The sequence below is a fragment of the Procambarus clarkii genome, chromosome 10 (assembly GCF_040958095.1).
Source record: "Procambarus clarkii isolate CNS0578487 chromosome 10, FALCON_Pclarkii_2.0, whole genome shotgun sequence".
In the NCBI taxonomy this organism is placed as follows: Eukaryota; Metazoa; Arthropoda; class Malacostraca; order Decapoda; family Cambaridae; genus Procambarus; species Procambarus clarkii.
The window spans coordinates 25,876,922-25,891,144 of record NC_091159.1 but is presented as its reverse complement, the minus strand read 5'-3'; the positions used below and the strand labels follow the sequence as shown (position 1 = coordinate 25,891,144).

At 48.9% G+C, this 14,223-nt stretch overlaps 1 protein-coding gene across 4 annotated transcripts in view; it reads left to right on the top strand.

Annotated features, from left to right (window-relative positions):
* The window catches only part of LOC123747620 (glutamate receptor ionotropic, kainate 5), a 112,321-nt gene that overhangs the window by 81,062 nt on the left and 17,036 nt on the right, over positions 1–14,223 (top strand). For 2 of the 4 annotated variants that reach the window (XM_069321772.1, XM_069321773.1), the window contains 6 exons: positions 1,820–1,910; positions 2,326–2,484; positions 6,815–6,905; positions 8,440–8,559; positions 12,200–12,414; positions 13,650–13,805. In XM_069321772.1, coding sequence (XP_069177873.1) covers positions 1,827–1,910; positions 2,326–2,484; positions 6,815–6,905; positions 8,440–8,559; positions 12,200–12,414; positions 13,650–13,805 — 825 coding nt within the window. In that variant the 5' untranslated portion in view covers positions 1,820–1,826. Of the gene's footprint in view, positions 1–1,157; positions 1,226–1,571; positions 1,673–1,819; positions 1,911–2,325; positions 2,485–6,814; positions 6,906–8,439; positions 8,560–12,199; positions 12,415–13,649; positions 13,806–14,223 lie in introns of those variants that run through there. The other 2 variants (XM_069321771.1, XM_069321774.1) reach the window with 2 other exon arrangements.

Here is a 14,223-nt window from a genome sequence, read left to right as displayed (position 1 = left end):
CATAGCCTTCCCGGTTTGGTGCCTTCTTTTGATAATTACTTACTTAAAGTTAGGTCACTAGGGACTGTCATTGTAAGAGTGACAGGTCTTGGGGAAAGACTGGTCTATCCTACAGGATGTTATCACAATTGACCTCCTTTATGGATATGTATATATCACAGAAACTTGTATGAACAACAAGCAGATTGGATCAGAGAGATCCTCTCGTGAAAGGTTCAAACCTTATACTGACAGGGATGAACACCTTGACAAGTCCAGTACTCTGACTAAACGGATACCAGACTGTTACTGTTAAGTCATTGGTAGACCAAGTTATTTCCGTCCAATGACCTTTTTTTATGCATTTATTTGAACAGATAGGTCCCAAATATCACCTAGATTTCAGAATATAAAAATATTGTCGTTTAAATTAAATGGATCAATAAGACGGTTTTCGGTCTGGCGGACAGAGAATTACAAAAAAAAAAAAAATACAAATCCGCCAACACACACAAAAATCTCCCAACAATGTGCTCGTATTCTGATGCATATTCTTCATATGGCTTTGCATTTCTGATCATTCGTGTTTTAAACTCTATATACGTTTGTCAGCGTATAGTAGGTATTTAGATTTATCGTATGTGTGGTTCATTTATTTCAGATTAAATAAATTTAATTACAAGTTTGTTACAACCAGTTATAACTAATATGTGTCTATATATAATAGTAAACAAAATTGATCTCTGTGGCCGAGGGTTAAATACGTCAGAGACGTAGGAAGAGTTGAGAGTTCAACACGATCATTTCAGTGTTTTGAGGCCACATGTAAAGCTTATAGTTAAAGGCTTTTGATGAAGGCCATTTGACCTTCGAGAAATATTCCCACAGTGCTCTCTCGTCCGCACTCCTCCCGCGATCAATGCAAACCATTTACAGCACGCAAATTGACTGATCCTATTTTTTCGAGCGATGCCCATTACCCCCCTTAAAAAAATGAACAGGGTGGGAGGCGGCGCTCGCAGGGGTAGAAGGAAATGAGAAAATCGGAATTAAGAGGCAGGGGCTAGTGGGGTTTTGGGGAGGAGATGGTGGTGGTGGTGGTGTCGGATGGTGGGGTACCCGACATGTGGGTGGCATCAACCCTCCTGCCTCATTTCGTACATGGCCCTGTACAGCGAAGCACCGCCTGGCAGCAAGGATGGTCGCTGGGAACGCCTCCAGCTGCCTCACACTCGTCGTTAGTTTGGTAAAGTTCCACGCTAATGTTTAAGCTGTTAAGGTTCGCACTCACACTTAAACTTTAAGCTGTTTAAACTTGAAGCTTAAGTTAAGGATTTGGTGTTCATTTCAGAATCAAATTCAAGAGTAACTTGGTCAGATTAATCAATTATATTTTGTGTTTAAAAGCAACTTTATATTAAATGCAGGATAAAAAGTTGCATGGTAGGATTTAGCTGTTATATAAGCTGAAAGTCAAGCTTGATCCAAAGAACTCAAGTTCTCCGTTTTCATTTTCCCCCTCTCCTTCTCCCCTTCCCTCTCTCTCTCCCTCCCTCCCTCTAATTCTTTTTCTCTCCTCCCTCCCTCTACAGTGGCAACCATTTACAGTGTTTGAGAGCACTGTACCACCTTACGGGGTGACTGGGTGCGCCAAGGATGTCATAGATATTATCGCCCATCATCTATCTTTCTGGTACGGTGTCTCGGCTCTTGCTTCACTTCTTGCACGAGTTGCTGCGTTTGTATACCAGTTTTACCTTGCCTCACCTGCTTCAACATGTCTTGCATTACCTTGTTAAGGAAAGGATTCTCTGACTATCTTGACCCCTCCTGTCGCCAGTTACCGGATGGTGCGGGCGCCGGACTCCGACTGGGGACTGGAACTGCCCAACGGAACGTGGACTGGTTCCCTGGGGATGCTTAACCGACGGGTAAGTCCTTGGTCGGGTGGTGGAGGGAGGGGGGTATGGGGACGGGAGAGTCAGGCTAGTATGAGAGAGGGTGCATCAGGATATCCACCCTCCCTCATACTAGCTAGTATGAGGACGAGTGGATCAGGCTGGTGGTGGTCCTGTTGTTCAATTGATGATTAACTTTTTTTTTAAATTTAATTCACGTTTTTGTGCATATTATTTTGAATTATAATTTTTAAATAAATACAAACAACGAATCTGGGATACGAAATAACCCATTGTAATTAAATCTTATATCGTATTTCCTATACATTCACATGTTTCTGACAGGATTTTATGCTTCATAGTTTTGAGTGAAAATGTCACCATAGTTGCATGTACATCATCCCCAATAGTAAAAAAACCAGCTTAAAATGTGTTTTATGTGATTCAGGAAGCGGAGATGTCAGCGGGAGTGTACTCCATCACTGACAACCGCGCCAGGGCCGTAGACTTCAGTTACCCTCTCATCCTGGACGAGTTCTCTGTCGCATACAAGCGACCTGTCATCGAGTCAGACATGGCCGGCTTCTTCAAACCCTTTGACCCCGAGGTAAGTCCAGCATTCATGTGCTTTTAGTTATAACGTTTATAGCGTATTAGCGTTGAGTCAGTGTAGAATGTCACATTTTTGTATCTCCAAGACACGAGTTATTTATTTTTAAGTAGGTTTTCAAAACAATAAGTGAAATTTTAAGAGTCAATACGTGGTAAATATTTATAATACTACCTCGACGTTGCAATTACATTTTCTTCTAAAAAATTTCATTGTTCAAATTCAGATGAAACCTAATCCCTATTGAAGATGACATTAACGAAGTGGGTAGGAGAGAGGCATGGGGGAAGAACTTGAATACTATTTGAATTTGAAGGCTGGTGTTGGTGGTGGTTATGTATTTTACCTGCAGATGGTCAACACAAGCTAGTCGTTTTTTTGTCTTTGTAACTCTGCACTGTGTTAGGTAATGTTCCATTGGTCTGTTGGGCATTCTCCAGTGTTGAGCTCCTCTCTTCCTCGGAAACCTGTAAACCTATTCCCCGTGCACATGAGTATCCAAGGTTTATGCGGTGTCAATGCACTTGTTTTCTATTGTACGGTTTCTGCATTGCTCTATCTGTAGCTATTTTCTTAATCTGCGCTAACCTCTGTGGTATATAAATGTCTACATTCCCCCCTCCCCCCCTCTTAGTGAAGTTCTACAGCTTTATCTGCATTGTAATTTTCTGGTATTCCTACACGACTTTGCACCCAGTTGATAAGTATTGGGCGACCTTGGCGTTTGAGTGTTTGCATTAATGCTGTAACATTTATGGCCAGATGGATGTTGTCACGTAAGTGTTCTTGTTCCAAGGCTTCTGTGGCAGTTCTCGAGTCTGTGTATGATAACGTGTTGACAAATCGTGTTTAGCTATACCATGTTCCAAAGCTTTTTGCATAGCTAGCATCTAAAATTGAGCACCCATTTCAGTCTCCAACTAACTACGGAATTTCTTGGCTTAACAGCTACAGATTTGTCTCTGCTGGTCTAAGGATCCGTGTGTGCAGTATGTGAAGATGTCAGATACTAAGCTTCCTTCCAGCATTCATCTGTGTAATGAGGTGTAAAAGATGGGGGTTTGTCTGAATTTTTGTTTTTGTTTCAAGAGCCATAATGTTAGTCTGCTGGCAACGATTCCCAAGGGGCTTGCATAAGTCTGCGTGAATTTTGTCGACACCCTCTTTTTATTTCACTTATTTAAAATATATTGATAGTGTTTATTGCACAGTAGGTCCACCCGTTAGTGTTGGAAGCTGTCATCCCCCGAGTTAGTGCGCGATTGATTATTTTTTAAGTAAACAGTTTATATCTCTAGTAAGTCTTGGTCACTATGCCTGCAGCATGATCTTTTATCCCTATTTCAGCCGATGTTAGTTTGAGTCATAAGCTTAGTATTATATTAGAGCTGTGAGCCCCCGTTATGACTCGCATTGCATCATTTTGAATAACCTCAACCTTCGTCCGCTGGTTATGAGAGAAAGGCAGGCGCTGCGTCGTCAACTAGGGAACGAACGGCATGAATGTTAAACATTCTTAACTGTGTCCCGCTCTTTGACGTGGACAATTGATATCGAGTAATATAATGAAGATCATTTGTAAATGATCTTGTATGCATAGGTGCCTGTCGGGATGTTTTATTAAAACTTGAAGGACCCGTGACGACTAATACTAAATTAGCAAATTAATCCTTCCTGTAAATGTCATGGAAAAGAGGTTTTCCATGTGGATGTTAAAAAGACTAGGGTTAAGGCCTCCTCTGTGGAGTACCATTCTCGTGCAAATATTTTATTTTTACATGCGAACATGCAAATAAATACAATAAAACAAATACAATAAAATAATAAACCAAGAACAAACAGACATAACAAAAAATACAAAAGCACAAAACAAAGAAATACAAATACACTAAATACCGGCCTGAAGGGCCGACAACAAAAACATAACAATGAGCATAAACACAATGGAACACAGGAAAAAGAAACAACAATACCGGACAGGAGGGTAACAGAAATACAATATATACAACAAAACAACGGTCAGTAGAACAAACCCAACACCGGCCTGAAGGGCGCACAATAGGTACAACACAACGCAAACAAACCATAAGTCCAATCACACACCAAACACACAGCAAGCACACAGACTACTCAAAATGCTCATACTTATCCGGCCACTCCGTCACCGGGAATTGAACACAATACGCCTCCCAAAGTAACATGACGTCATCCGGAACAGGTTCATTGTGAACCGTACGAGGATCAGGCATCAACTCCGGCACACCCACAATAAAACACCGAGCCCGCTGAACTCAGATGGAAGAAGGGCACCACGGAACAGGATGCACGCGGTCAACAATGTCAAACTGCAAAGGATTCCGAGCATCATGCACCACGCCGGAGGCCAAGACGAGAGGGAGGGGCTCCTTACCACGAGGCCGGGCAATGGGCAGCGCACTGGGAGCCTCTTCGGCTGCCTCACAGGGCCCCGCGTCAACCACCGGACGTTGCACCTGCAGGGACCCCCCACGCTTGGCATCCTTCTTCAGCACCAGCTTGAGGCTTCGGCTCGCACCAGAACCCTCACCACCCACGTCCGTAGGAGCGACCACCCCCCCCCACTTCGGAGAACCTTCTGCAGGAGAAAGAACAGGAAGTAAATCATACGCACAACCATTATCATCAGCAGGCACATGGACGTCAGCAACCACCAGCGACGTAGAGCGCGAAGCGCCCGGAACCGCCACATCAGCCCAAGCAGTAGAAGAACGCCTGGAACGCTTGGGCAACGGCCGCACATCCTCACCGCCGGAGGCGGACCCAGAACCACGGGCTTCACAAGCCGTGCGAACCGACGCCCGTCGCAGTACGGCAGCAGCCTCAACCACAGAAGGAACCGGGCCGCACACAATAGGACGCTCCGCAGCCGTAACAACTGGCGAGGACGCAGGGCCAGGCGCATCAGCAGGAGACGAGGAAGATGAAGACGACTCGCAGAGACCATCCGGAAGACCCTCGGGAGCAACTGGCACAGCAAATTGACCAGCGACAGGAGCCACCGGAACACCCGGAGGAGGGACAGCAACCACCGGGGGCACGTCGGGTGACGCAGGGGGGGGCCGCATCAGCAGCGAACGGGACCTGCCCCTCTTCATCTCCGGAATCCACGCCCTGAGGGAGCGGCGGAAAATACTCTTCCCGGAACAAGTTGACAGGTGCAGCAGGGGCCTCAGAGCACCCGGCAGCCTGATGCCCTAACTGGCCACATCGGAAACAGGTACGGGGCTGCCGGGCATAATACACCCGAACGTAGTAGCAGCCGGACAGAAGATGGGATATCTGACCGCAGGCGCATACCTAAGGTACGGACATTCGTCCGCTTCCCAGCATACTTCCCCGAGGAAAGCGTGTTCACCCGCACACTGATGACTGCACCATACCACCCGAAGTAGCGCCGGAGAAGGTCTTCAGGGAACTCCAGGGGCGCACCATGTACACTGACATAAGTCAGGGCACCACTGCGGTCCAAGACCGCAACAGAGCCGGCGCCATCCGGCAACGACAATGAACGCCCTTCGTACCGACGGAGGAAGTCCCGATACTACTCCTCCCTCACGAACTTGATAATCACCCGGTGGGCCGTAGCAAGCTCAACTCCGTAGACAGCCTCCACCGGGACACGAAGCATGTCGCACATCACCAACTCAATGGCTGGATAACCAGCCTTACACGAGAACTCCAGTCCCACGGAATTCACACGTAGAACAGGAATGTGAAGGTCCCCCATGTCAGAACTGCCACGTCAGCACGCAGCCAGGTAGGCAATACCACCTGGCGACCAAAATGGCAAACAACCCCAGCAGTCACGGAGGACCGGTACACGTCCTCACTCCACGGCTGCTCAGGGTGGACTCATTCTCCTGCAAATAGTAGTCTGACACTTGACCTTACAGCTTCAATCTGACATACCTGTGACAAGTCTTGATTCCATACTGGCAGTTTTCCCCCGACACCTTTTTTGATTAACGTGTATGCGGGCTTGCGTGACTGTTTTTTCTAGATCAAATGAAAATCACTATAGCCAGACCCGAGTTAACTGTTCCTAGTGATGTTACTATGCAGTTGGCAGTACCTCCTCCTCTAGTGAAGCCGTGTGTGCTTATGCAGGTCTCCAGTCTTCCACAGTAGCCTATTTAAGACCGTCCATTCTGTAGTTTTACTAATAAATTTACTGTAAATTTGTGTAAACTAGTCCAACTATGAATGTACACATTTATGAATAAATTATTTAAATTTCAGACGGGTAAATGGAGATAAGGTTGCAGTAATTGTGTGTTTCGTTTGGCAGCTGTGGTTGTTGCTGCTTGCTGCCCTCGTGGTCATCCTTGTGGCTATATGCGTCATCCACCAGGGCCACCATGTCTTGCCCCGTACCCCCAAGGTTAGTGTCATCCACCAGGGCCACCATGTCTTGCCCCGTACCCCAGGTTAGTGTCATCCACCAGGGCCACCATGTCTTGCCCCCTTACCTTCAGGTTAGTGTCATCCACCAGGGCCACCATGTCTTGCCCCCTTACCTTCAGGTTAGTGGCATCCACCAGGGCTGTTACGTATCGGAAATGGATAAGGTTTGAAAAAAAGGAAAATGGAAATGAACGGAAGAATAGGGAGGAAAAACTCATAGGGTGAGGGAGGTTGGGAGGTGTGAGTAGTATGGTCAGGGGAAAGGGAGAGATTAGAATGAGAGGGAAGAGGATGAGATAAAGGAGGAAAGTAGTAAAGTAGGAAGTAAAGTTGCTAGAATAGTAGAAAGATAGAAAGTTGTAGAAGGTTGCTGCCACCATCCATTCAAGTTAAATATATTATAAGACCAGGAATGGAACTTGTCTGTACAACAATATTATGAGGTTATCATACACCCGATGTACGAATATAACTCATGTCTTAGAGCTGCTTGTAGATTAACTCTTCAAATATTTTAGACAAGGTGGGCCGGATTGATATTGGTTTGAAATTGTTGCCTTCAGTGAGACCACTACTGGACTGTGATTACTCTTGCTTTTTTTATAATACCGGGAAATTTCGGAATTAGTGATTTGTTGTAGATCACTGCAATGGTCGGAGCTAAAAAATCTTGAGCCTTTTTTGTAAAGCAAGGTTGGTATCTCAGCAAGGGTACTCTACTTACTTTGAAGCAATTTTCATTAATATCTGAAAAATTAGTTGGAGTTAGGTACAGGGACTACCTCTGCGTAAGAGGTAGTCATTAAAATTGGTTTGGGATGCTGGTATTTCTATTGCAATAGATCTAGTTGATGAGAAACTGGAATTTAATGGCAGTGTCAGGCAGATAGGACTCTATCGTCATTGGATAGGAGTATTGTAGTGTTCAAGTGAATGGCTTGACGGTTTGTCGCAGTTTACAAGCTTAATATTCTGGTAGTGGCTCAGCCTCACTAACCTGCCAGATGTGCCTATAGGCAAGGCGAATTCACACAATGACTATATCACATTGTCTGGTCCGGTTACTGTGCTGACCATACAAATACCTATTATTACAAGTTATCATATCTTTTAATAATGCAGCTTTCATATCTTTGGGCTTTTCTTAGTTTTTGCCAAATCTGAAATAATCTATAATTTGTATGTTTTTAATAATTGCAATAGTAAAGTCAGTCTGTATTGTTTCCTGCGAATACAGAATACATGTAGATAGACATGTTGGCCAGTGCATCTAGTCATACTTTCCATCTCCAACATGGGTAAATTTCTTATAATTTATATAAAGCCAACAGGATGTTGAGAAGCTAGAGATTACAGATATTTCAATGTTTACTTAGAATTAGATCAGTTAAAACCTTCCATGCTGCTGAAACAACTCTTAGAACATTAAATTTGCATACAGTTAACATGTATGTGCGTGTGTGTGTCATGTACATAAATTAGCAACTGCAACTTGACTCGTCCTTTGCAGGTGTCGGGAGCCAATAGCCTTGCCTCATTCTTCTCAAAACACTGGTCTTACCTGGTCTGGCTTCCTGTACAGTGCTGACAGGTCCTTCCAGTGGGTCATTTCTGCACTCCTCGGTCAGTGTAAGTGTCTTCAGTGTAAAGTCTCAGCAGGTTCAGTGTAAGTGTCGTCTGGTGCAGTGTTAGGTATCTAATGCGATCAGTGTTTCTTGCCTTTGTGTTCAGAGTTAAGTTTCTCTGGTCCGTTGTTAAAGTATCAAACATTATAACAGCTTGAATGTTAAATATATCATACAAAAATATTTTCTATCATTGACAGTATTTAGTGTTTAATATAGTGTTTAGTAGACAGTAGTCTTAGTACTAATGTTTTCTACAGAATTTATGTATGCAGTATGGATTTACAGGTAACACAGCCACCCCTAACACCACCACCAGTAACACAGCCACCCCTAGCACCCACCACCACCAGTAACACAGCCACCACCACCAGTAACACAGCCACCCCCACCCCCACCACCACCAGTAACACAGCCACCCCCACCACCACCACCACCACCACCAGTAACACAGCCACCCCCACCACCACCAGTAACACAGCCACCCCCACCACCACCACCACCACCAGTAACACAGCCACCACCACCAGTAACACAGCCACCCCCACCACCACCACCACCAGTAACACAGCCACCACCACCACCACCAGTAACACAGCCACCCCCACCACCACCAGTAACACAGCCACCCCCACCACCACCACCACCACCAGTAACACAGCCACCACCACCACCACCAGTAACACAGCCACCCCCACCACCACCAGTAACACAGCCACCACCACCAGTAACACAGCCACCCCCACCACCACCACCACCACCCCCACCACCACCAGTAACATAGCCACCCCCACCACCACCACCACCACCAGTAACACAGCCACCCCTAGCACCGCCCACCACCACCACCAGTAACACAGCCACCCCTAGCACCGCCCACCACCACCACCACCAACACAGCCACCCCTAGCACCGCCCACCACCACCACCACCACCAGTAACACAGCCACCCCTAGCACCCACCACCACCAGTAACACAGCCACCACCACCACCACCAGTAACACGGCCACCCCTAGCACCCACCACCACCACCAGTAACACAGCCACCCTAGCACCCCCCACCACCACCACCAGTAACACAGCCACCACCACCACCACCACCAGTAACACAGCCACCCCTAGCACCCACCACCACCACCAGTAACACAGCCACCCCTAGCACCCCCCACCACCAGTAACACAGCCACCCCCACCAGTAACACAGCCACCTCTAGCACCCCCCCCCACCACCACCACCACCAGTAACACAGCCACCCCCACAGCCACCCCCACCACCACCACCAGTAACACAGCCACCCCCACCACCACCACCACCAGTAACACAGCCACCCCCACCAGTAACACAGCCACCTCTAGCACCCCCCCCACCACCACCACCACCAGTAACACAGCCACCCCCACCACCACCACCAGTAACACAGCCACCCCCACCACCACCACCACCAGTAACACAGCCACCCCCACCACCACCAGTAACACAGCCACCCCCACCACCACCACCAGTAACACAGCCACCCCCCACCACCACCACCACCACCAGTAACACAGCCACCCCCACCACCACCACCACCACCAGTAACACAGCCACCACCACCACCACCACCAGTAACACAGCCACCCCCACCACCACCAGTAACACAGCCACCCCTAGCACCCCCCCCCCACCACCACCACCACCACCACCAGTAACACAGCCACCCCCACCACCACCACCACCAGTAACACAGCCACCACCACCACCACCACCACCACCAGTAACACAGCCACCACCACCACCACCACCACCACCACCAGTAACACAGCCACCCCTAGCACCCCCCACCACCACCACCAGTAACACAGCCACCCCTAGCACCCCCACCACCACCACCAGTAACACAGCCACCCCTAGCACCCCCCCCCCACCACCACCACCACCAGTAACACAGCCACCCCTAGCACCCCCCCCCACCACCACCACCACCACCACCATTAACACAGCCACCCCCACCACCACCACCACCAGTAACACAGCCACCCCCACCACCAGTAACACAGCCACCACCACCACCACCACCACCAGTAACACAGCCACCCCCACCACCACCACCAGTAACACAGCCACCACCACCACCACCAGTAACACAGCCACCCCCACCACCACCACCACCAGTAACACAGCCACCCCTAGCACCCACCACCACCACCACCAGTAACACAGCCACCCCTAGCACCCACCACCACCACCCCCACCACCAGTAACACAGCCACCCCCACCACCACCACCAGTAACACAGCCACCCCTAGCACCCACCACCACCACCAGTAACACAGCCACCCCCCACCACCACCACCACCAGTAACACAGCCACCCCCACCACCACCACCAGTAACACAGCCACCCCTAGCACCCACCACCACCACCACCACCAGTAACACAGCCACCCCCACCACCACCACCACCAGTAACACAGCCACCCCCCACCACCACCACCACCAGTAACACAGCCACCCCTAGCACCCACCACCACCACCACCACCAGTAACACAGCCACCCCTAGCACCCACCACCACCACCCCCACCACCAGTAACACAGCCACCCCCACCACCACCACCACCAGTAACACAGCCACCCCTAGCACCCACCCCCACCACCACCACCAGTAACACAGCCACCCCTAGCACCCACCCCCACCACCACCACCAGTAACACAGCCACCCCTAGCACCCACCCCCACCACCACCACCAGTAACACAGCCACCCCTAGCACCCACCCCCACCACCACCAGTAACACAGCCACCCCCACCACCACCACCATTAACACAGCCACCCCCACCACCACCATTAACACAGCCACCCCCACCACCACCACCACCAGTAACACAGCCACCCCCACCACCAGTAACACAGCCACCCCCACCACCACCACCACCAGTAACACAGCCACCACCACCACCAGTAACACAGCCACCCCCACCACCACCACCAGTAACACAGCCACCCCCACCACCACCACCAGTAACACAGCCACCCCCACCACCACCACCACCAGTAACACAGCCACCCCTAGCACCCACCACCACCACCACCACCAGTAACACAGCCACCCCCCACCACCACCACCACCAGTAACACAGCCACCCCTAGCACCCACCACCACCACCACCACCAGAAACACAGCCACCCCTAGCACCCACCACCACCACCAGTAACACAGCCACCCCCACCACCACCACCAGTAACACAGCCACCCCTAGCACCCACCCCCACCACCACCACCAGTAACACAGCCACCCCCACCACCACCACCAGTAACACAGCCACCCCTAGCACCCACCCCCACCACCACCACCAGTAACACAGCCACCCCTAGCACCCACCCCCACCACCACCACCAGTAACACAGCCACCCCCACCACCACCACCAGTAACACAGCCACCCCTAGCACCCCCCACCACCACCACCAGTAACACAGCCACCCCTAGCACCCACCCCCACCACCACCACCAGTAACACAGCCACCCCTAGCACCCACCCCCACCACCACCAGTAACACAGCCACCCCTAGCACCCCCCACCACCACCACCACCAGTAACACAGCCACCCCTAGCACCCCCCACCACCACCACCAGTAACACAGCCACCCTTAACACCACCAGCAATGCGGTGGGTACCGTCTGGAGACTCTGTGCGCCTGGTGACGGGAGTGTGGGCCTTGACTGTGCTGGTCGTGGGCTCTGTGTACCGCTCCAACCTCATGGCCAGACTCGTCTACCCGAAGCTGCAGCTTTCCTTCGACAGCCTGGAGGAACTTGGTCACACCAACATCCGTCTCTGGGCACCTCTGGCCAGCCGCTTTCATGAGACTCTGATAGTACGTTTTATTCTGGTTTAATTTTATTTGCTCTATGGACTTCTTGGTTCTGGGCTTGGTACCTTCGTTTGATAATTACTTAGAAGAGCAGTGATCTAATGATATTACTGTACCTAACTCATGGTAATTTGTGTGCGTATATTGTGTAACCGGCAAGCGTCTATGAAGCTTCGGTGTGTTTCTGACAAATGTTAAAATCTCCCTCCGTGGACGTGATCGGGGCCACTGACTCTCGTGGTATCTGAATTGGGTACAACCTATGATCTCGGGTCGTCTTTGGTGCTTGCTATTAACTCCAGGGCCCAACCTCCGCCTCCAGATGTTATACAGTCATAATGGATTGGCGCTTTCTCCTGATATTTCCCTCCCTCCCTTGTTTGTGTTAAATCTGTCCTATTGAAGAACTTATCTGGGTTAATATCCTCCAAATTGTTAGGTATTTTAAAAATTTCGGTGATAAATTCCTAGTCATGTTTAGTTTGTTAGAGCTGTGGCCCTCAGCAGATCCTGGTGAGTTGACTTGACTTGGGTCTGGAATGATTATTGTTGCCCGGTGTTGAACTTTATCCAAAGAAGCTGTCATTCTGCAGAGGAGGTTTCCCTGCTTGGGTACAATAATGCAGGTCAGTCTCACTATGGCGCTAGATTTCCGCTTGAAAAATGGCCCCGGATGCAACGGGAGACGACACAGGCTATCTTGCCACCTCCTTGGTGCCCACTTGAAGATTACACCCCTCATGGCCTATTGTCGGCGTGAGGGAGGCTTGGTGGGAGGTTGTCGGAGTGTGATGCTTGATAGGATGGCATTTCATCTCTTCTTTTTGAGCCTTGTGCTCCTGCGGCCTTTACTAATTTTGTTGGATACCTTTATCTCTTCCTCGTGTTTCTTTTTTCTCCACTTCTTTCTAAATAAAGATGCCTGAAGACTGTTCCACTCTCGAATATTCTTTCGTTTGACTTGTTTTGATAGCAGGGTGAACTCAAATTGTTAGAATGTACCATTTAGTACATTATCAGATTTTGTTAATACTCAGTGTACAGAAATAACGTTTATACTTCCGAAACCATGTCTAGTTATAAATGAAAGTAAAAATCGTTTTACCATTTGTAATACATTCAGACTACTATACAATACAGCGAAATACGATTATTGTATTACTATATTTTCTATTATTAAACCTTTTATGCGGAAGGATATTAGTTTATAGAAGATTGTAAGACACTTTCTCTTTCAGGCATCGACGCAGAGTTCTGACTTTAGTCACCTGAGAGACCAAGTGCTCCTCGGCGCGAATGTTTCCGAGGGCTTAGATGGTCTCTTCAACGGCAGCTGGGCTTTCACCACCGTCCGCAGCTCTCTCTCCTACTTCCTCTACGAAGATTTCACCAACGTCAGTCTCTACCAAACACTGACTCTCGTGTATTTTAGAGAGTTTAGGTTGTACCATATTCACTCGGAAGTACTGTATTAGCCAGGATATGTGGGTAGTTGGAGTTCATGCATAGCTTCAAACAAAAAATCAGTCGCCGAAGCAGAGTTGTTTGTTCTAGACTCTCAATCCGGAATTCTGGGTTTGAATGCCAGGTAGGACAAAAATGGTTGGGCGCATTTCCTATCACCTAATGCAGCTGTTCACCTAGCAATAAATCCAACATATTCTACATGATTAATTTAAGACTGTTTAGTGAAAATGGTTAAAGCGATGAAGGAAAAGCGAAGCGCGCACTAGAAGGTAATAACAATACAGCTGGAAACCCAACAAAACTCAATAGTATTAAGTCTGCTAGAGATAGAAGGATAAGAGGTCC